At 39.4% G+C, this 25228-nt stretch overlaps 1 protein-coding gene across 1 annotated transcript in view; it reads right to left on the reverse strand.

Annotated features, from left to right (window-relative positions):
- The window catches only part of LOC150076806 (phospholipid-transporting ATPase ABCA3-like), a 354775-nt gene that overhangs the window by 144926 nt on the left and 184621 nt on the right, over positions 1–25228 (reverse strand). Inside the window, exons 11-12 of the mRNA XM_090385684.1 lie at positions 8304–8458; positions 5733–5888 (exon numbers count right to left, since the gene is read on the reverse strand). Coding sequence (XP_090241810.1) covers positions 5733–5888; positions 8304–8458 — 311 coding nt within the window. The remainder of the gene's footprint in view (positions 1–5732; positions 5889–8303; positions 8459–25228) is intronic.

Consider the following 25228-nt stretch of genomic DNA (forward strand, 5'->3'; position numbering starts at 1 on the left):
GCATATGGGTAGCAGTAACCCAAGAGAAATGTACCAACTGTGTGGTACTACACACAGGGAGGCGGAGAATGAAAGAGACCTGGGGGATAATTGTTCAGTCAGATATGAAGTTCTCTGAGCAGTGCAGACTGGCTGCCAGAGCAGGTCATGGAGTTTTGTCAATATATATAGGAATTTTTATAGCAGAGACAAGGAAGTGATTATCCCTTTGTATAAAGCAACGGTCAGGCCACACCTTGAGTACTGCATACAGATCTGGAGGCCTCATTTTAGGAAGGATATAGAGTTGCTAGAATGAGTACAGAGAAGGGAACAAGATTGGGGAGAGGAACAAAGGGGTGTGCTTATGAAGAAAGTTCTGCAGGTTGCAGCATCTGGAGACTAGGCACCTGCGAGGTGATCTGATTGAGGTGTATAAGGTCTTGAATAGTTTCAGCAGATACTTCTGCTTGCTCAGATTAAGGAAAGACAGTTGTAGAATAGATGTGTGGAAGTTTGCCTTTAGTCAGCAGGTAGTTGATTGCTGGAACAGACTCCCTTCTATTGTTGTGGAGGTTGATAGCTTAAATAAATTTAAGGCTGAACTAGACAAGCATTTGGAGTGACCGGATGGGTGAAATGGGATGGTTTTTTTTTGGCTGATGCTGTATAAGCTTGCTTTCTTGCATCATATGCCTCAACTAATGCTAACTGCCTACATAATGTTCAGCAACCTCATGCATGTAGTAGTAGTAATGGAGGCATGTGATGCAAGAAAGCAAGCGTATGAGATGTATGAAAAAAAAACAATTTCACACATTCATTCCCTCTAAAGGTTTGTTCAGTTCTTCCTTCAATTTATTTAACCTATCAAATTCCACAATGGCAGATGAAAGTTTGTTCTGGCAATTAATCACCCGATGGTAAATTTCCACACATTTAATAGCATTAGCATTATAGAGGCACATGATGCAAGAAAGCAAGCTTATACAGCATCAGCCAAAAAGATAAAAAAAAAAAAAAAAAAACCCTTCCCATTTTTCACTGATCCATTCATTTCAAATGTTTGTCTAGTTCTGCCTTGAATTTATTTAAGTCAACTTCAACAGCAACAGATGGAAGTTTGTTCCAGTAATCAACAATCCGCTGGCTAAAGGCAAACTTCCACACATCTATTCTACAACTGTCTTTCCTCAGTTTGAATCTATGCCCCCTCAGGTTTGTAATCTGAGCAAGAGGAAGATTCCCCTTAGCATTAAGCCTGCTCAATCCATTCAAGGCCTTATACACCTCAATCAGATCACCTCGCAGGTGCCAAGAGTTCAGAAGCTGCAATTTGCAGAACTTAAGTCTTTCTTCATAAGAGCACCCCTTTGTTCCCTTCACCAGTCTTGTTGCCCTTCTCTGTACTCGTTCTAGCAACTCTACATCCTTCCTAAAATGAGGCTTCCAGACCAGTACACAATATTCAAGGTGTAGCCTAACCACTGCCTTATACAATGGGATAATCACCTCTCTATCAATGCTTCCAAAATTCCTGTATATTAATGACAAGACCTCATGACCTACTCTGGCAGCCTGTCTGCACTGCTCAGAAAACTTCATATCTGACTGCACAATTACCCCAAGGTCTCTATCATTCTCCACTACCCTGAGTGTAGCACCACATCGTTGGTACATTTCTCGGGGGTTACTGCTACCCATATGCAGTACTTTGCATTTTTCAATGTTAAACTTCAGTTGCTACTTCTCAGTCCATCTACCCAACTTTAATAGATCCTGCTGCAGCTGCAGCAGCAGCTGCAGCACCAGCTGCAGCACCATACTGTCATTACTGTTATTAACAGTCATGCCAACTCTTGTATTATCTGCAAACTTTAACATTAATTCTTTTTAATTGTGATTTTGGTTGTTTGTTGTTGGAGGCAGTTTTGGCTATTTATTCTGACATGGTGTCTTCTTGCACTAGTGGTCTTGCTGTGGTGATTTGATGTGTTTTGGGGTGGGGTTGGGGCTCTCGACATTCGATTCCTTTGCGCGTCTGATTTGGTTGTGTCTCTGTGGGTGGGGGAGTTCATTGATTCATTTTTTTCACCTTTTTCATTTTATTTTGTTCTTTGCATATGGGAGAGGATTGGCTGGAAGCATTCCACGAAATATATTACTTTTTATATTATCTATTAAGAAATATTGTTCAAGGTTAGGCCTAAATGGTTATCAAATGAACTAATGAGACTCATAACAGAGAAGAAAAATGCATGGGATGCATATAAATTATCAAGCGACTCAGAAGCGTATGGCAGATATAAGCTAGTCTGTAATCAGGTCACAAAGGAGGTTAGGCAGACGAAGTCAGACTACGAGAAATCCTTGGCAAAAGATGCTAAGAAAAACAGCAAGAATTTCTTTACTTATATAAACTCTAAAAGGAAGGGGATGAATCTGATTGGTCCACTTGACATCGATGGTTCGACTGTTGATGATCCTGCTCAGATAGCAAACAAACTGAATGAGTATTTTGCATCTACATTCACACATGAGGAGTTATTAAGGAAGGAAAATGCTAGAAGTTTAATAAATTGTAACAGGGTGCTTAATGATTTTGTAATAACTGAGAGCAAAGTGGAGAAGAAATTGTTGAAGTTAAACATAAAAAAGGCAACCAGGATGGATGGGATCTATCCAGTTATATTAAAGGAGGCGGCAAAGCAACTAAGCAAACCCTTAGCCATAATTATGAGAGCATCCTTGGACTCAGGGGAGGTTCCCACGGACTGGAGATGTGCAAATGTATCCCCAATTCACAAAGGGGGATCAAAGGGTGACACGAGTAATTACAGACCAGTTAGTTTAACTTCTGTTCCGGGTAAAATAATGGAGTCACTGGTTAAACATGTATTGCAGGATCATCTAGACAAGACTGAAGCAATAATTCAGACACAGCATGGGTTTGTTAAGGGAAAGTCTTGTCTGACAAATTTGATAGGATATTATGATGTGGTTACAAAGGAACTGGATGCAAAAAATAAATTTCTGATATCATATATTTGGATTTCAGGAAAGCTTTTGACACTGTTGCGCATGGAAGACTAATGTACAAATTGTAGCAGAATGGTATTAAAGGTAAGTTGCTACAATGGATAAAAGGATGGTTAAGTGGGAGAAGACAGAGGGTGGTAATCAATGGGTGCTGCTCTTCGTGGACTAATGTTATTAGTGGAGTCCCACAGGGTTCGGTGTTAGGTCTACTGTTGTTTTGTATATTTATCAATGATATTGATGAAGGTATATCAGGCTTAATGTCGAAGTTTGCAGATGATACAAAGGTTGGCAGGGTTGTTAATAACAGTAATGGCAGTGTGCTACTGCAACAGGATCTAGATAATTTGGGCAGATGGGCTAAGAAGTGGCAACTGAAGTTTAACCTTGACAAATGCAAAATACTGCATATGGTAGAAGTAACCCCAGTGAAATGTACCAACTGTGTGGTACTACACTTAAGGTGGTAGAAAATGAAAAAGACCTGGGAGTAATTGTGCAGTCAGATATGAAGTTTTCTGAGCAATGCAGACAGGCTGCCAGGGCAGGTCATGGGGTTTTGTCAATGATATATAGGAATTTTGCTAGCAGGGAAAAGGGGGGTGATTGTCCCTCTGTATAAGGCAATGGTCAGATCACGCCTTGAGTACTGCATACAGGTCTGGAGGCCTCATTTTAGGAAGGATGTAGATTTACTTGAGCGTGTACAGAGAAGGGCAACAAGATTGGTGAGGGGAATGAAGGGATCTTCTTACCAAGAGAGGCTTAAGTTCTGCAAATTGCAGTGGCTGGAGACTAGGCACCTGCACGGTGATCTGATTGAGGTGTACAAGGCCTTGAATGGGTTGAGCACGCTGAATTCTGATGGGATCCTTCCACTTGTTCAGATTACGAACCTAAGGGGGCATAAATTCAAATTAAGAAAAGACAGATGTAGAATATATGTGTGGAAATTTGCCTTTAGCCAGCGGGTGGTTAATTGCTGGAACAAACTTCCATCTGTCGTTGTGGAAGTTGATAGGTTGAATAAATTTAAGGAGGAACAGAACAGGCATTTGGAGGGAATGGTGTGGGTTTTTTTTTTTTTGGCTGATGCTGCATAAGCTCATACACTTGCTTTCTTGCATCACATGCCTCTATTACTACTACTACTACTATTACACTAAATATATTACTCGAATATATTACTTTTTAATATATTAGAGATATAATTACCATCAGGGGTAAAGCAAAGGATTTCTGCTTCCACAAAGGTGACTACAGTGGTCTCATACAGTTTTTAAATTCTGTACAGTGGGACAAACTGATGATGTTACCAACAGCAACTTCTAAGTGGAAAGCATTCAATGAACTAATCATGGACACTATTAGGCTTTTCATACCGATTAAGAAATATTGTTCAAAGCTGGCCTATGTATCACTGTGCATAGCAAACATAGCATACGTAGTGCTCTGTGTGGCCACAGCTTAAGTGTAGTACAACATAGTTGGTACTTTGCTCTGCAGTTACTACTACCCAATGTTTTTCTAGATCCTGTTGCAGTAGCATACTATCATTATTATTAACCATAGTGCCAACCTTTGTATAATTTCCAAACTTGGACGTTAATCCTAATATGCCTTCATCAATATCATTAATAAATATAGAAAACAACAATGGGCCCAGCACCGAACCCTGGAGGACTCCATTAATAACATTAGTACATGAAGAGCAGCGTCCACTGTCAACCACTCTCTGTCTTCTACTACTTAATTATCATTTTATCCATAGCAGTAACTTGCCCTTAATGCCATATTGCTCCCATTTGTACAGCAGTTTATTATTAGCCATATGGTGCAAGGATGCCTGAGGCATCCTTGCACTATATGGCTAATAATAATAATTACCAGTCAAAAAATTTTTTTTTTTCTAAATTACTCCAAGAGAGAGAGAGAGAGAAGAGAAGAGAATCACCAAGAAAAAGAAAAATGATGATATCCAGCTCAGGACCCTGGTGTGCTCGCCAGATGTGAGCCCCTGGGGTTATGTGCAACAAGTATCATAGGTTTCCCTGAAATTCAAGTATATGATATCAAAATTATTTTTTGCATCCAGTTCCTTTGCATATGTATCATAATATTCAATCAGAATAGTCAGACAAGCTCACCCCATTAAAAAATCCATGCTATGACTGCAGTATAAATGCATTTCTGTCTAGATGGCCTTGCATTACTTTGTTAACCAGTTATTCCATTATTTTCCCTGGAACAGAAATTAAGCTAAAAGGTCTGCAATTGCTTGTGTCACCCTTTAATCTGCCATTTTAATTGGGATTACGTTCGCACATCTGCAGTCCATGAGGACTTCCCCTGAATGTAAAAAAGCCCTCATAATTATGGACAATGATTTATTTATCGCCTTAGCTGCATCCCTTAATATAACTGAATAGATCCCATCTACCCCATTTGCCTTTTTTATGTTTAACTTCAAAAGCTGTGAATGGAACTTCTGTGAATGACGAAATATTATCCATGCAAACGGTGACTGATACATGCTGTATTGTAGCCAATACTTTGTTTGGTGAAATTCAGACTAGTCAAAATTGCTATATATATATATATATATATAGCTACTTATTTATAAAAGTATTTATAAAATAATTAATCTACATAAATGCATAATTTATATAAAAATTATGAATGTAAATCATTTAAAAGTATTGAAATTAGCTTACCTTTGAACCACCTACAAGTGCCATAGCCACTGACAACTTTCGCCTCATACCTCCTGAAAGTGTTTTGGCCAAGGAGTGTCGTTTATTGTCTAGACCAACAGCAATAATCATGCGATCAACTTCAGAATTTACAAGATCTGATAAATAATCTTTTAGCTGCAATCATAATATAAATTATGAAACTTTTTCTCAACTAAATAAAGAAGAATATTTTTAATATTTAAAAGTTTTATACTTAAATACTATAAATTAAAAAAAAAAAATTTTTTTTAATTTATATGAAATGTGGACCACCACTCTATGTTATGATAAAGTTACATATTATTTATAAATGGATGCCATTCTGGAAGGTTACAAAATAGGTTCTAAATGACCTATTTTAGAAAAAGTAAAATACAATAAAATAAAATATGGATGTAAGTCCTATTATAGATAAATTAGAGTAGGCTTAGAACATTTATTAGCTCATTTTGGAAACAGAAAAGTTTCACCTTAAGACAATCAAGACGAGGGTTTAGGGCAACAATTTCCAGCTAAAATTTGTTACACACACACATTTCAGTTTTTGAATTTACATCCTAAAATGATTACTTTAAGAACAGAAAAGTAAACTCAGTCATTAATAAACCTATTGAACACATCAATACAGAAAATGCAATGGAACAAAAGCAATCTGATTTTTCAATCAGATTGCTTTTGTTCCATTGCATTTTCATTGCCAATCAAGGGGGAAGAAGGGCTTGAATGCAATGCATCTTTTGGAATTTTCCACAAAACAACTGACTATATATTCAAGAAATTATATTTCACCCAACAGGAAGTTTGACAAGGTGCTTGTCAAACTTCTTGTTGTTTTTAAAAACAAGATTCTAAGGAATTAAAGATATAAAATGCAGATTATTACTAAAAACTGTTAATCTTGAGGAAGAACTAACTGATTCTTGGGAAAGAGAGAGGTCTTTAGTTAGAGTATTTTTACTAACTGCAAGCTTGTAATGCAACATGCCCTGTGCACAGTGTATCCAAGGCAAACATGTTCAATATTATAATGGATAAGGAATGATAATATCAAATTTGCTTATTATGATTCTTAAATATCATGTGTAAGTTTTGTTTTTCCATATTGAACACAGCTCAGCGGTTTTTAGCCATAGCTCTTTGACTATGGATATAATCTTCCCATCATTAGAAAGAGTTGGCTGACTAAGGATGTTTTTGAGAAAGAGATCTTTAGCAACTGTTAAAAATATTACATAATCTGCATGGATTATAACAGTCAGAATTTCTGAGGCTAACTGGAATATTCATGAATAAGATAAACAGCAAGAACTTTGATCCATAGTTTCTGGATAATTGATCACATCCATTTATCATGCCAACGAAGCTTCTGCTGCATAAGTAGTCTTGCCAAAAAGAATTTATCATTTCCGACCTCTCTCTCCAAGTTTCTCTAAAAATTATCATTCACACAAAAAGGTAGGCCTTCATGCTTATTAAGGAGTGGCATATAGTACATATGTCAGTCACTAGTGACAGGCAGATGCACTGCATGACATTACTTCTGCATGACTGTTTATATAACCTTCAAGTTTTGGTTATGGTGTTTAAGTTCCAAAAGAATGGTCTGATGATCATAACAACTTATGAAAATAAGGATTTTTTTTCCCCTGCATGTTTGGTTTCACTGCAGATGACACACTATAAGTTAGACAAGTTTCTCTTTTAAGGTTTTTTTTTTTTTTTTTTAAATCACATTTAAAAATAGACCCTACTGGTTCTCAAGAACCAAATACTGCTCTGGTTCTTCTTAGCTCATATTGGATCACACATTTAATGTATGCAAAACTCCCACAGAACAGAACTGAGTTTTCGTATTATCAACTAAGTATCAACTGAATTGATAAATAAGGTAAAGCTCAGGCTTTACTATAATAATTTATTTTACTATTATACTTCATTTCATTTTAACTTCTTAACACTGCTTGCTGTGATAGGACTTGTACAATTTGGTTTTGAAATGAGATATTTTTATGAACTAAATAAATGACTGAAGAAAAAAAAAATATATCACATCAGACAAAATGCATTATCTATACATGCAGGCAATAATCAAGTCATGTTTACTTGCATGCAATCAGAACTATAAAATTAAAGAATAAGCAAACCTGATGGGGAAATTAAACACAGCAGATAGACAAATAGAGAGAGAGAGAGAGAGTATGCAGTTGCTCAATAATTTAATTTATTGTTGTATTAATTTATGCTGCATTTCTAGATGATCCTGCACCGCCTCTCCAATCAGTGACTCCCCATTTCTCCAGAACAGAAGTCAAACCGACAGGTCTGTAACTATTCGTGTTGCTCTTTGTGAATTGGGGACACAACAGCACATCTCCAATCCATGAGGACCTCCTATGAGTCCAAGGATGCTCTCACAATTATGGCCAAGGGCCTGCTCACTCTCCTTGCCGCCCTCCCTCCGGACAGATACCGGACAGATCCCATCCATCTCAGGCACCCTTCTGAAGTGGATTATCCTAAATTATAATAATAATGTATTATTTTACTTACTTTACAAAAGAAGTACAAATGTTCTTCAACAGTGAGGTCATCAAAGAGCACATCATGCTGAGGACATATACCCAATTCATGATGAATCTCAGAAAATTCTTCATGTATATCATAACCATTTATTTTAGCTGTTCCAGAAGTTGGAGGAAACAAGCCTATAAGCAAGAAATATTTATTTCTACATATCACTCAGATTAAATGAAATTATACCTTCCTAAGAACTCCAGTTCAACTTACAAAACATTCAGATATAATTATATAAATATATTAACTGCTTTAATTATCTAATTCAATGACTCTTTTATTCAGTTAACCGTCTGTTATATATACTTAGAAGTATATCACAATGCATTTATCATATTGACAAATTTAACATTAATTAATTGTGTACAATTCTGCACACTTTCAAATTTAATACTGTTAGGAAGCAGTACATGAGAGCCTTGTCAATCAATTTAGCCCTGCAGAGATTGTGAATGGCTCTTGAGGTAGTAGTAATAGCAGTAGTAATGGCAAATGATGCAAGAAATCAAGCCCATATAGCATCAGCAAAAAAAAAAAAACTGTTCACCCATCCGTAACCTCCAAGAATTTGTCCAGTTCTCCCTTGAATTTATTCAACCCATCCACTTCCACAACAATGACTGGAAGTCTGTTCCAAGTATCAACCACCCACTGGCTGAAGGCAACTTCCACACATCTATCCTGTGACCAACCTTCCTCAACTTGAATTTATGCCCCCTCGTGTGTGTCTCAGCATTGGAAGAATACCATTAACATTCAGTTTACTCAATGCAGTCAAGGCTTTAAACATCTCAATCAGATCTCCTAGCAGGTGCCTGGTCTCGAGACAGTGCAATTTGCAGAGCCGAAACCTTTCTAGGTAAGAGCATCCTTTTGTTCCCTTCACCAATTGGATTACCCTTCTCTGCACCCATTCCAGTAGAACTACACCTTCCTAAAGTAAGACTTGTATACAGTAGTCAAGCATAGCCTAACCATATCTTATACAAAGGGATAATCTCCTTATCCCTGCTAGAAGTTTCTGTATATCATTGACAGAGCCCCTTGAGCTGTCCTGTCATCATATCTACACCGCTCAGAGAATTTCATATCTAACTGCACAATTACCCCCCCCCCCAGGTCTTTTTCACTCTCCACTACCCTGAGTTCAGTACCACACAGTTGATAAGTTACTCTGGGGTTACTGCTGCTCATGTGCAGTACCATTCATTTGTCGATGTTAAACTTCAACTGCCATTTCTCACTCAGCCCACGAACCTAATTTTCCTAGATCTTTTTGCAGTAGTTCACCCAGATGACTGTCGTTAACCACCCTGACAACCTTTGCATCATGTGCCAATTTAGACATTATGCCTGATATATACCATATTTCCCCATATATAAGATGAACCTTTTTTTCAAAAAATTTGGGGGCTAAAAACTGGGTGCGTCTTATACAGTGGTTGTAGATTTTTTTACTTGCATGTCCCGCTTTTTTGAGCTTGTTGTCTTTGCGCTCATTGTTTCACACTTGTTACCGGTATATTAGGTTACGTTTCGCCACATTCTGACCAGAAATGGCTCAGAAAAGATTTTCTTACAGTGCTGAATTCAAGTTAAAAGTGATCCAGTTTGCAAAAGTGAATGGAAATCGTGCTACTGAACGTAAGTTTGGTCCTCCTCCAACTGAGACTGGCTACGGGAAGAAGAAACCCTACTGAAAACACCACGGCAGAAGAAGGCCATTAGAGGCAGGTCAGCAAAATGGCCTGATTTAGAGACGGAATTGAAGATAGGGATTGAGGAGCAAAGGGCAATTGGAATTCCTGTGTCCACAAAGATGGTTCAGCATGAGGCAAGAAGAATTTCTGATGAAAAAGAAGTTACTGATTTCAAAGGAGGACACAATTGGTGCTTCAGGTTCATGAAATGGAATGGACTAAGCATGCGTACATGCACCAGACTTGAGTTCAATAACTTGATGTAATACATTTTTTTTTCAAATTTCGAGCCCCAAAACTAAGGTGCGTACATGAGGAAATACGGTATACCTTCATCAATACTATTGATAACTATTTAAAACAGCAATGGTACTGAACCCTGGGAAACTCATGTCACCTTTTGATTGCCCTTTATGACATGAGCATATATTTGCACTTCTTCATTCCACAATGCCCATAAACAACCACTCTCTGTCTTCTTCCACTTAACCATCCCTTTATCCATAGCAGTAACTTGACCTTAATGCTACATTTCTCCAGTTTGTACAGCAGCCTTTTATGTGCAACAGTATCAAAAGCCTTCCTGAAATCCAAATATATCATGTCAAAATTATTTTTTGCATTCCAGTTCCTTGGTCACTGCATCATAGTAACCTACCAGATTGGTTAGACAAGATCACCCCTTGATAAATCCATGCTGTGATTGCAGTATAATTGTCTGCCTGTCCAAATGGTCCTGCATTACTTCTTTAACCAGCAATTCCATTATTTTCCCTGGAACAGAAATTACAGGTCTGTAATTACTCATGTCACCTTTTGATTGCCCTTTATGAAATGAGCATATATTTGCACATCTTCATTCCATCGGCACCTCCGCTGAATCCAAAGATGCTCTCATAATTATGGCTAAGGGTTTTGTTACCTCCTTTGTTGCCTCCCTTAATATAATTGGATAGATTCCATCTGCATTTTTTATGTCCATCCTCAACAATTTCTCTTCCACTTTCTTTTCAGTTATCACAAAGTCATTTAGCACTTTGTTAAAGTTTGTTAAACTTCTGGCATCCCCTAACCTAAAGAATTCCTCGTATGTGAATGTAGATGCAAAATACCTATTCAATCTGTCCACAACCTGAGCAGGGTCATCAACAGTTAATCCATAAACATCAAGTGGCCCAATGTGGTTCAACACCGTCCTAAGCATAGCCTGTGCATATTAACAGGAGAGAATGCTTCTACTGGGATAGGATACACTTAAATAGAGAATAAAGAATATTTGCAGATGCCATCAAAGCAGTACTAGGTGGGTTAGAAAATTGCTGGTTGGTGGGATCAGACACATTAAAGGAGCAACAATAACACCAGTCAGAGAAAGAAATGATTCTTTTACTGTTTCTATTGGGACATGCAGCAAAAAGCAGGGTACCAGGAATTTCAAGGCCTACAGTTGCTCATTGTGGAACAATGAAATACATGGGCTGTATTAGGGTAACTAAGAGTAAGAACAGTATACTGGTCATGTATTCATGTATACTGGTGTATTCATGTATACTGGTGCTAGGGATATCAGAGACGTGGTGTCACTGAGATATAAGGGATGCAGAATTTTAATATAGGGAGTACAATGTGTAGAGAAAGAACTTTTTTTTTTTAATTTGTTGGTGTGTGTATATGGCCTCTACAAAACTATGACAACTCTGAGTTTATGGTGTGTAGAAACTGTACAGATAAAGGCCAATCTGTGTAGTGGTGTAAGTGTATCATAGTGTAGTGTCGAGTGACTGCCCATTTAGCCTAGCTCTTCACAGCAAGCTGCCATGAGCTAGTTTCCATCTCTTCCACATGGAGCCAGGCCAGGGATCTACTATCTAGCACAGGTGACTACATGCCCATCTACCTAGCATACAGATCAGAAAAACACTAGACTAGTGTAATGTATGCAGAGTGAAATGAAAGAAAGAGAGAAAATAAAGTACTAGTATAAAAGCAAGACAGGAAAGAAAACACAGTGAAGAGAAAAGGAAAATAGTGTTCCATGCCACCCATATTCAACTAAATTCAGTTTTCATAAGGGACTAATGTAATCTGTATTGCCCATAACAAACTGCAGAGATTTCCAAAATGAAGGACAAGGAGCACTCCAAACAGAACGAGTCACACAGCAATTCACAGTTAAACAATTTTCACAAGTTGATGTTGTGTTCCTATGTAAGCAATCAACATAAGAATAACCACTTCTTGCACAATGCAAACAAATTTCCTTGTATGAGTAGTAATATCCAGCAGTGTATCCTACCATAGACACTGATAATACATCATGGTCAGGTAATACCTTCTGAAACAATGAGCACTGTAACCAATAAAAATATTGTTCAAACGCTGATATTCATATTCTCTCACCATTGACTAATGGCTAAAATCCAATCCAATTCCAACTCTCACCTGACCTGTTGACCCTTGAAAAGGAAACCTTTTCAAGAGTCATATTTTTTAAACATACACATGCATACGTATCCTTTGGGAAGGATGAGTTTTTAAAAGAGTGTGTGTTCCCTATCTATGGTGGCTCCTAGGTATGCCTATCTCCACTAATGTCTCTGTGATGGAATACAGAATCACTGTAAAATGTGCCTGACATAATATTAGTGTGTGTTTGGGAATGTGTTGTTTATGTCAGGCCACTTTACCACCAAGGAGCAGCTAGCACCTGGATAGCTGATTCGTGGTGCCTGTCTCTCAGCACGTGGAGCTGGGCCTGTATCAGTAGTCTGTGCTGTAATGCACCAAACCTGGCATCTGCCAGTGGGTATAAGGTATAAGGTATAAGGTATGTTAGTGTCTAACGGCTCCTGGGATTTCTCCCATCTCCGCGGGTGTACATTGTATCGGGGCCAGAGATTTGAAGTGTGTGGGGGTCATGTGCTGTGTATTGTGTTGTGCCCTTTGTTCCTCCGGTCTATTAGCCGCCGAGCCCCTAGTGGGACCCGACGTTACCACACCATGCCACGGGGAGGCTGACCGGGTGTACCACTGTAGCTAGAGTACTCTGGCGGGTCCTGCCACCTACTTTCCTGGGATTTCAGTGGCTAGGACCAGATTTAAGAATGAGATGATCGCTGTTTCTTGAGCAACGGTTGTAATTTTAACAGAGCGTAGGGTTGTTCGCTGATAACTTGTTCTAGGGCCAAATAGGTCGGGCAGTAATTTTGATGTTTTTAGATTTAGACCTGTGGGGGCATGAGTGTGTGTGTATATAAAAATATATATACACACACACCCACACACAAATATATATATATATATATATATATATAAACTAAAAAAAAAAAAAAAAAAAAACGTTGTGCAAGAGAAAAGTAAGGGAGGAAGGCAAAAAGACTGGAGGGTAGGAAACAGAAGAAAGGGGCCAATAGAGAAGATGGCCCCTGATGACAGTGTGGCATGCCCAACGCCTCACCAGAGAGAAGAGTGGGGTGGCGGGTGGACGAAAACCACCTCCCCACAAAAAAATAAATAAATAAAAATAAAAAATAATAATAATAAATAAAAAAAAAAAAAAAAAAAAAAATCATTCTGTAAGAGAAAAATAGGGGGGGAGGAGTAAAGAACGGATGGCAGGAAACAGAAGAAAGCCGGAAAAAAAAAAAAAAAAAAAAAAAATGAGAGAGAGATATACCCCGCAAGTTCAGGGTAGGTACAGCTAGCACGGCCAGTCAGTTGCAGCCGACAACTTGCTGGAAATCCAGCAGTGCGAGTGCTGCTATGGTGGATGGGTCATGTTCAGTAAGGTCTAGTTCAGGTGCCGTCATTGGGACTCCATTTGGTGAGTCTTTGTCGCATCCAGACTGAAGGCTGGTCCAGTAGTCCATCAGAACGAACAGTGGGGGTGGTCAAAACCGGGAGTCCAAGATTAATGGTCAAGTCCAGGGATCGATGCTAGGCCTCTTCTTGATGAGATGTGTCACGTCTGGTCGAGAAAAGTTTGTCCAGGAATCAATGATGAGGAATTTGTCAAAGTATGTGTGGACCCTGTCTTTGATTGCACTGCTGGTCAAGTCTTGTGCAAGTTGGTCCAAGGCATTAGCATTCATGGCTCAATGATGAATAGCAACAATTGGCAGTCATGGTTGTTATGACCTATTGATTCGGATACTAAGGTGGTGGTAGTGCTTTCTGCCTGGTAAATAAGTCCATTGCAAATTGAGTCAGAGCTCGGTAAGTTTCTTCATTCTGTAGGGTGAGGTGTTCTTGATTTTGGTAGTTGAAGCGTAGTTTTGTTATTAGGATCCTCCTGAAGTCCTCGTAGATTTCACAGCTGTGGGCAAGGTGCTCCCACGTCTGATCCTCTCCACAGTGGCAGCGGGGTGAGTCTGAAATTCTGAAGTCATGTAGTTTTTTCTGGAAGGAGCCATGTCCAGTGAGGAGGTAGGTAGCATAGAGTCCTGGTGAAAACCAGACAGGTGTGAGGGGGTAGAAGGCCCTGACATCAGGGAGGAATCTTTTGGTGACAGCGCCTTTAGTTGATGTCTGCCATCTTTCTTGCCAGGTGTCTGTTAGATGTTCATTAAGTCTCATCTTTTCAGCGTTTCTATTATTTGCTGGGTCAGTGGTGAAACCTGCACAAGTAACTGCTCTTCCTTTGGCTATTTGGTAGAGCAACCCATGACGAACAATCTCCAGGTCCAGTGGAAGAGATCCAGTGAGGACCTGTAGCGCATGGGTGCTGACAGTGCGACAAGCACGCGAGGACAGAAGGAGAAGAGAGCGCTGGATAGTTCCTAGGCGCGATCTGTTTACTACGGTATTGGCCTTCTTGTACCAGACTCCAGAAGCATAGGTGATAACCGGGATGAAAACTGCCTTATAGAAGAGTGACAGCGTTCTCTTCTTTAAGCCCCAGTCCTTCCGGGCAACTCTTGAGACTTGGGCAGCATACTTCCTGATCTTAATCCTGAGTTGGTCTAGATGAGGAGTGAAGGAAAGGTTTTTGTCTAAGATCAAACCTAGATATTTAAGCTCTGTTTTTAGTTTTACTGTAACACCATTGACCTTGATTTGGGGTGGTCTTCTCAAATCAAGGGTGCCTTTTAGTAGGATCGAATTGGTTTTCTCTGGGGAGATCTTTAGGTTGTTATGCTCTGCCCAAGCTTGAAGGGTGGAGATGGCCTGGTTGGCAGTTGCTTCTAGTTGGGTTCTGTTATTGGCAGAAAAGAGCATGACCAGGTCATCTGCATAGGCCTGGGTTTGTACATTGTTGAGTTTGGTGTTCAGGAAATCATCCAGCACCAGATTCCAGAGGAGAGGCCCCAGGACAGATCCCTGAGGGCATCCCCTGAAGACTGGTCTGGAGACACTGCAGTGGGGAGCAGACACGACAACTCGCTGGTCCTGGAGATAGGTCTTGATGCATCTATATAAGTTTTCTGGGACATGCGCTCTTCGGAGTCTGCCCAGGACGCTGGGCCACCAGAGGGAATCGAAGGCACCAGCAAAGTCAAAGGAGATTAGTAGAAAGTATTTGGAGTTGCAGTTGGTAGCAGCTTCAATGATTGTTTCCAGTGCATCAATCGTGGAGTGTCCTTTCCGGAAACCGTACTGCTTAGGTGAGGAGAGACCAGCGTCATTGTAGTGGGCTTCTATTCTATGGGAGATCATCCTTTCGAGAAGTTTGCTGAAGACTGGCAGCAGTGCAATGGGCCGGTAAGATTGTGGCAGATCATGTGGTTTGGTTGCATTCTTCAATATAAGTCTAAGGATTGCAGTCCTCCATTGTGTGGGGAAGAATCCTTGGTGGAGACAGTGGTTTAACAGGTTGAGTATTGTAGTGGGAATAAGTTCAATGGCCTTCTGGACGATTTCTGGATCGAGCATGTCTCTGCCCGGAGCCTTCTTGTTTCTGATTCTAGATGCAGCTAAGTTGAGCTCGGTTGTGGTGAAGGGTTCTTCAATTGCAGTTGTGTGATATGTTTCATTTTCCATGCAGAGCTGTAGCTGTTCCGGTGTGTGTGGGTCAGCAGGCTGCTGAAATGTAGCGTCTAAAATATTATTGATAGTATCTTGCCACGATCTTGTATACAGTCCGTTCGGTAATTTTGTGGTTGATACGACCTCGCCTCTGGGAAGCTTGTTAGTGGTCACTCTGTACACAATCCCCCAGGGATCGGCGTTCCCTTCAGTGCTTACCAGGGCTTCCCATGAGCGCCTTTTGCGCTGTTTTATTGTTGTGGTATACTGGTTCCTGGTCACTCGATATTGCTGCAGTAAAGCCTCTGTTTCTTCTGGAGGCCATGTTCTTCTTGCACGTTGATAGCGTTTTCGTCGGTAAATGACTTCGCGTCTAAGAGCCTGGAGTTCAAGTGACCACCAGGGGACAGCACCAGGTGTGAATCTCTTCTTTTTGATAGCCTTGTTTGCAGCATTACTGACGAGCTGTGTAATTGCACATTGATGCTGGTCTGGGCTGAGGCCGCTAGGATTGAAGCGGCTGGCTGCACTGGTCAATTCCTCCTTAAAAAGGTTCCAGTCAGCCTTATTCAGGGCATATCTTCTTTGTTGAGTTCGGTTGGTTGGTTGTGTGACTAGTGAACGGTGTAGTTGGAAGGTTAGTACCCTGTGGTCAGAGGTGGTCCAGTCCTCACGGACTGTCCAGGAAGCAAGGTGCTGAGCAATGGAGCTTGAGGCTAAGGTGATATCTATTGTAGCTTCCCACAGGGTACTGGAGAAAGTTGGCAGGCAGTTAGGTTTGTTTAGAATGACCAGGTTGCTGTTAGACAAGTAGTCCTCAAGACGTTGGCCATTTCTATTTCCTCTGTGATTTTGAGTTCGGCTGTGCCAGGCTGGGGACCTGCAGTTAACATCAGCCCCTATAATGAGTTTAGCATTTGGCATTTGTAGCTGGATGGTCTGTAGATATCGGGTGGCAGGAAGAATATCTTCCCCCGGTCGACAGTATATCGAAACTAAGTAGAATTGCCCTAGTGGTGAAATTACATGGGCGCACACAGCCCAGCTAGTACACAGATCAGTGATTTTGGTGACAGTCAGTTCGGGATTGCGAACGACGATCGCGGCCCAGGGTGTGTCACCATCAACCTGGACCACTTTAAATCTTAAGGGGTAGCCTTTTACCTCCTTGTTATGAGTGTATGGCTCCTGAAGCAGCAGCACATCTAAGTTCTCTTCATCTGCCTTTTTGACCAGTTGTGCAGCAACAGCCTTGGCCCTCTGAGCGTTATGTTGTGCTATTTTCACAGTGTGGGTATTTAGGTTTGGTCTGTTACTCCCCATATTCTATTCTTGATTGTTGAGCACTTCTGGCTTTGAGATAAACTGGGCAACTGCTGTCACGGAGCGAATGGTTGGCTGGCACTTTTAGGGCCTTGCAATTGGCACATGTGGGAGGTTGAGACTTTTTGGGACATGTAGCGTATTCATGCCCCATTTCGGCACAGTGGCCACAGGTGGGAAGATTTTGCCTGCACGTGTGCGTGGTGTGGCCGAAACGGCAGCACCTGAAACATTTGGGGACGGCTGCCAGTGGGTGTGCCATACCAGTGGATGCCAGCAATCCCACACCCAGATCGCCCACACCTGGGTACCAGCAAAAAAAAAAAAAAAACTGGATCCCGCAACCCATCAGTTGCCAGCAATATCCTGTGCCTGTGTACCAGCAAAAAACAGAGAGAGAGAGAGAGAGAGAGAGAGAGAGAGAGAGAGAGAGAGAGAGAGAGAGAGAGAGAAAACATAGATATGAAGCCAATTTCAAGTCACAAAGAACTTTAACTAAATATTTAGTTCTTAAAACATGGTATTCATACTGCATTAATTAAGACTCTAGGTGGTCTCTGATAATCGAAGTGGTGATTAAAAATCATCATTACCATTTTCTTAAATGAAATTTTTAGCTTATTAGCATGTGCCCCAGATTCTAGACCTTGTAAAAGTGGTGCAACTGCTTCCTCCAAAATCTTTCTAGATCTGCCAGTTAAATTATTACCAGATCATCTGCACGTGAAATCTTATGGCAGTGTACATGATTCTTAGAGAATAAATCATCCAATACCAAGTTCCAAAAAATTGGACCCAAAACTGATTCTGGGGACACCCTCTATACCCTCCTACTGTATGACAAATGTGCTTTAACTTGAATACTCCAATTTAAAAAGTAATGAAGGACACCTAAAACACTTTCCCACTACAAGTCAAACGCCCCCTCAAAATCAATAAACACTGCCATAACATATTTTTCAATTGATTTATTACAGCATTCCATCAAATCATTTACAGAATCCTTGGCAGATTTGCCCTTTTGAAATCCATACTGATTTGTCTTCCTTACATTATGACAATCCACCAACTGTTGTATTCAAATCAACAATAGTCGCTCATATAGCTTGCCTAAATTTGTCAGCAAAGATATAGGTCTAATATGTTCTGGAATCAGTCGAAGACACAGATACTATTGATTCTTCAGCAGTAAAAAGACTCTTTAGTGCTATACTCATCATTTTTTCATCAAATATTAAGCTGTAATACATTATTTCTCTGATCATGCTTGGGAAATAACTTATCAACTATAGTTTCCACTGTAGAGACCCAGTTTGTCTCATCATTCCCACTAATAACTGTATTAAAAATATCTCCTGCCATTATTTTATTTTTACAGATCTTGTAAATAAGACCCCACAGGTCTGTGCTACCTGTGGTAGATACCAAATTTTTCCAAGCCTTTAATTTAATATCCATAATCAATTTATAATATTGTCTCCTTTTAACTCTATATGTTTCCTTCAATAGTTATACTTCACCCTTCTCCCCACCTCTGTTACACTAGTAATATTTCCTGGCTCTAAAAACTTCTTGCCTATGATTAGACAATTTAGCAGACCACCATGGCACAACAATATCCCTTTTTAACTTTTCCTCCTGGCTGCATATACCATAGCATGATAAATTGAACTCTGTACACATATACTAACTTTCTGAGCATTTAATAAGTTAAATTTCATTATATCTTGTGTAAAATACTCCTGACATAATGATTCTTTAAATCTATCCCAGTTGATCTTTCTATATGGAAATCTTAAATTTGCTACACACCTGTATTGGTTCTCTACATAACTGAAATTAATAAGAAAATGCATTGCATGATGATCACGATTAGTATAATTGTCCTTAACATCACAATCCAAGATTGGGACTGTCTCTTCTGTGGACTCCCACAGAAGAGACAGTCAAATCAATATTTGATTCTCCATTTAATATAGAAAAAGTACAAGGCCTTCCTGGATGATTACGTACAGTCAAGTTATGTCAATTATAAATTATTCCAACAATCTTCCGCAAACATTACCATGCCAGAACACAGATTTTGCATTAGAATCCAAAGTGACAGTTAGGTTTGTGTTACCTAATACTATAAAATCCCTTTCCAGATAATCAATAGAGGTAATATCCTGAGATGGAGGACAATACAATGAAATTATGTAAAAAGATATATACTCTAAAGCTATTAAACCACACGTATTTTGAGTACATAAACATGATATAACAGTTAAATATCATTATTAAACACTATAATAGCAGATTTTGGCTGCCAATCCAAGGATTGCACAATTCTTGATATTTCTGGATATCCAGCTACTTTAAACCAAATACCCTGAACCACAGTCACATAAAATAGTTCTTGTAAACTCACAATATCATAACCATACTGAGCCATAGTTATTCAAACAACATCAGCAACAATAACTTTGAGCATTTAGTTGCATAACTTTTATTTGACTACTTGTCACCAAATTAGCTCTGATAGTATCCTATCAGGTGTATTATTCATCAATGATCCTTACTTTTGCTAATTCCACAGCTCTCAGATATACTGGACATTTCTTATTTTGTACTAAATGATGGTAGTATTTATTATGTTGCTTGTAATTATTACATTTAGGATCATCTTTATTAATACAATCTGCAAGTATGTGGCCACCCTCCACACAGTGGCATATTCCCAAAGGTTTTGGTTTGGTCTGGATTTGGTTTTTTATGGCACATGAGCAGCTTAGGCTATAATGCACCAAGTCCACCCAAGGGATATGCATGCATGTATGCATGTATGTATGTATGTATGTATGTATGTTTGTTCACCCTGTTTTTGGTGGGTTATGTCACTCACCAAATGCCACCAGGGAGCAGCCATCACCTGAGCAGCTGCTGCCTGTTGCCCAGCTCTGGCACGAGGAGCTGGGCCTGTGTCCAGCACTGTCTTAACATCCACTGGTGAATTACCAAACAGTGAATGTTCTACCCCATATTCACATTGGCTAAGGGTTTGCTTACCTGCTTTGCTGCCACTCTTAATATAATTGGATAGATTCCATCCATCCCAGGTGCCTTTTTTTTATGTTAAGCTTCAACAATTTCTCTTCCACTTTCCTCTCAGTTATCACAAAATCATTTAGCCACCGGTTAGATTTTGATGACCTTCTGGAATACCCCTCCTTAAAGAACTCATGTGTGAATGTAGAAGCAAAATACCTATTCAGTTTGTCGGCAACTAGGGCATGATCATCAAAAGTCAAATAAGTGACATCAAGTGGACCAATGTGATTCAAACCCCTTCCTTCTACTGTTAAAATAAGTAAAGAAGTCTTTGCTGCTTTTTTCTTTGGCATTCTATGCCTGAGATTTCTCATAATCTGCCTTAGCTTTCCTAACCTCCTTTGTGACTTTTTATTATTATCATCATCACTAGCCATGTAGTGCAAGGAAGCCCGAGGCTTTTGCTGCACAGCCAAAAAAAAAATTCTGAGTTGCCCTGAGAGAGAGAGAGAGAGAGAGAGAGAGAGAGAGAGAGAGAGAGAGAGAGAGAGAGAGAGAGAGAGAGAGAGAGAGTGCACGCCAAGTATAAGGGAATCACCAAGGAAGAGAAGAATGATGATATCCAGCTCAGGACCCTGGGTGTGCCAAGCCCATACTCACCACATGTGAGCCCCCTGGGGTAAACTGATACAGACTACTTTATATCTACCACAGGCGTCTGTATCACTTGATAATTTATATGCATCTTTCTTCTCTGCCACAAGTCTCGTCTATTCATCTATCATCTATTTAGGTCTAAGCTTGGAATGGCATTTCTTAGTTGGTACGAAAAGCCTAATAGCTTGTATGATTACTTCCCTAAATTTTCCCATTTCTGTTGTAAATCATCTGACAGTCCCACTGTACAGAACTTTAACTGTCTGTGACCACTGTAGTTACCATTATGAAAGAAAAAGCCCTTCCTATAACCCTTGACAATAGTTGTCTTTCAGTAAATTCCACATCAGCACACTATGATCACTGCCACGCAGGTCTTTTATCTGCAGGCTCTTAATCCATGAAGGATTGCTGCTGATAATCATATTAAGAGTATTGCTTCCTATGAAAACCCCAATAGCTTTTATGATTAATTCCTTGAATGCTTCTCATTTAGAATTTGCTGATGGTAACATCATCAATTGGTCCCAGTGTATAGAATTTAAAAACTGTCTGAGACCAGTACAGTTACCTTCACGAAAGCAAAAACCCCTCCCTTTACCCTTGATGGTAGTTACATCTTTACGTAAATCCCAAATCAATACACTGTGATCACTGCCACCTAATGGTTCTTTTATCTGCAGCTTCCTAATGTATGAGTAATCACTGCTGATAATCAGATCAAGAGTATTACTCCCTCTTGTTGCCTCTCTAATATGTTGCTGTAAAAAACAGTCATCCAAAAAATCCTCAAAAGTCTTGCTAGTCTGTGAGTGACCAATCTGCAAGTTCCAGTCAATATCTGGAAAGTTAAATCCCTCATTACAAGACATTCTGATTTACTGGTCCATTCTATTTCTCTGTACAGTTTGTTGTACTCATCCGAGTCATTAAGCCTAAAACACACTCCTATTCTCATTTCTGTTTTCCCAGTGCTTATGTCACACCAATATGACTCAACATTGCACTGGCCACTCATGTCAACTGGATGAACTGCCTTAAATTTTATATGCTTCTTAACTAAGAGTATAACCCCCCATATCCTGTCTGTCCATTCTGTATTCCAATATAAAACAACTAAACACCCTGAGCTTGCTGACGCCCTGTATCCTCTCTTTTGAGGCATGGTGTGGGAACTGCTGACACTGGCTATGGTTGTCTGGCCAGTATGGGATTTTATGCAGAGCTGGACTGTGTATCCATAAAGTGGACTCCTCCTCACATAGAGCACTCTGATTCTATGACTTTCTTCCCCCCACACTTCTATCTCCCATTCCCCACGTCTCATTCCAACTTTTTGCCTGGTGGATCTTACCACCACAAACCTTTTACTTTTTCTTACAGCCCCCACTTGTGGGTTCCTCCTACAAGGGTGCCCTGGCCCTCTATTTTTGTTTGTTATTTGGTTTTCAGGAGCATTAGCAACTAAGGCCATATTGCGGAGGTCATTCCCTGACCTTTCTGCATCCTCCGTATTTGGTGGTCATGGGCTCAAACCCTAGTCTAATCAAGAAGTGTGTGCTACGCACTGCCGCTCCTGCCCACCTGGCTATGGGGGTGCCTGCCCCTCTATCCCTTCAACTTTAACTTCATATTCCCAGGTAGACAGCCTTCCTAATGTCCACCTTAATCTTCTTCATCTGTTTCATTCCTCTTCACTGTCACCCCTCTTTCACACTTTCCTCTTCTAGCATTTTTTTTTTTTTTTTCTTTCGAGGGCCCTCCCTGGCAAGCTCAGGTGCAAGTCCAGGCCAAAGAACTTTCTATGTACTATACCTGGCTGCCTCCCTGAGGCAATGACTGGCAACATGAGGTCCATTGGGGGGCCCCAGCTAAATGCCAGAGGAACAACAGGCCAACACAACCCAACACTATATTATGTAAACTAAAACTATTTCTGGCATTTACAGAGTTTCAAGCATCACAATGTATAATATGCAGTTTGTAGGGGAAACCACCAGTGCCGCTTGCCAATATACACAATTGTACTCCCTGTATTCAAATTCTGCATCGCTCTTGTCAGAGTAACACCGTGTTTCCACTATTCCTACAATGTCTGCATTTGTTGACTTAATCAATACTTCATCAAATTTATTTACAATTCCTCCTAGCATTAGCATACATGCAAGTATATATGAACATGTTCTTAATCTTAGTTACTCTAACACAGCCCACATATTCACTTATTTCAAGATGACCCACAGTAGGGCCTGAAATCCCCAACACCTTGTTTTACATGGTACTGCATGTTCCAATAGAAGAAGTGCAAGAATCACTTTCACCTCTCCCTCTAGTTAATCTATTAGTCTGTGGACCCCCCAAGCTATCAGTTTTATGACCCACCTAACACTGCTGATAACATCAGTGAATATTCTTGCCACTTCTCTTTAAGTGTATCATATCACTGCAAGAATATTCACTCCTGTTTACAAGCACAGATCACATTGAGAAAAATTCTACCCCATTAGCCTTCACTGTCTCTTAGTGGACAGATTCCATCAGCTCCATACTAGATTCCATCAGCTCCTAGCTTCTTATTCAGTTTTAATTGTAATAATTTCACTTCTAGTTCCTCTTCAGTTATCATAAAACTAGTATCTTTATATGTGATTATAAAAGTGTTGCCATAAATATCAAGTTTTACCATCGTTATTTAATTGTCTGATAATTTCAATACATTTATAGTTTATAATCAATGTATACTGAAGAGTTAAAATTAGTATAATTCAGTTACAATTACCACAACACGCCTCTCAATTTATGTACATATGGATAATGGAAAGACTGAAATGAAAGGGTTGTTGGATACAACTTTACAACAAAAGTTTAATGTGAAACTTGCAGATATACATTTCTTAGAAGAAACATTGCTATCTTTATGGTATGAGGTAAAATAAAAATCTATTTTCATAACTATAAAACTGAAAATGTTTAGATTTTTTGAGATTTATTTTTAGATATTATATTATCTAGTGAATAACACATTACAGTTTATAATCAATGTATATGTAAAAGTTTAAAATTACTATAACTACATTACTAAGTTAAAATTACTATAACTACATTACTAAGTTAAAATTACTACCAATGAGTTAAAAGTGATGGCATTTATCTCAATTTATATGTGTATTACAGAGAATGAAAAGATTACTGAGAACTAAGAGACTGCACTATCTTTGTGATATGAAGCAAAAAAAAAAAAAAAATCCTTTTCATAAGTGGAGAACTGAAAGTTTGGATATTTAAATTTATCCATAACATACAGTTATTTGAAAAACAAGACACGTGACTGAAATCCAGATAAAGAGATGCGATTTCCAGAATCTTGGAAATCATGAGAAAACTGGAAAGTTTCCAAGTATGCATATGATTCTTGTACAAAAACACTATGGCACCAATGCCAAAGTTAAAATATCAAATCCTTGGATAACTCTTAAAAAAAAATAACAACAATAGGTTTTTATGTTCCACAAGCTGACCTAAAAGATTTAGAAAGATGGTTCAACATCAAATACTATGAACAATGCAAAGAGAATGGCTGAAGGTTAGTAAGCATCTCCAGGAAGACAGTTGATATGTGCTTTATCACTCTCCCAACCCTAAGCCTTACTGATGACTTGTAGCTATATGCACCTACATTCACATGAGGAATTTTGTAAGGAAGGGAAGGACAGAAGTTTATTAAACTCTAACAGGGAGCTAAGTGATTTTATAATAACGGAGAGCAAAGTGGAGGAGAAATTGAAGTTAAACATAAAAAAGGCACCTGGGGCAGATGGAATCTATCCAGTTATATTGAAGTAGCAAGGGAAGTAAGCAAACCCTTAGCCATAATTATGAGAGCATCCTTAGATTTAGAGGAGGTCCCCAAGATGTGCAAATGTATCCCCAATTCAGAAAGGGGGTTCAAATAGTGACAAATAATTATACAACTATTAGTTTAACTTCTGTTCCAGGGAAAATAATGGAGTCACTGGTAAAAGAAGTGATGCAGAATCACCTAGACAAGACTGCAGTAATAGTTCAGACACCGCATGGGTTTGTTAAGGGGAAGCCTTGTCTGACCAATCTAATTGGATACCACGATGTAGTCAAAGGAACTGGATGCAAAAAATAATTTTGATATCATATACCTGGATTTCAGGAAAGCTTTTGATACTGTTGCATGTGGAAGACTGCTGTACAAAT

The sequence above is a fragment of the Mastigoproctus giganteus genome, chromosome 12 (assembly GCF_048544385.1).
Source record: "Mastigoproctus giganteus isolate SK-2022 chromosome 12, ASM4854438v1, whole genome shotgun sequence".
Classification (NCBI taxonomy): domain Eukaryota; kingdom Metazoa; phylum Arthropoda; class Arachnida; order Uropygi; family Thelyphonidae; genus Mastigoproctus; species Mastigoproctus giganteus.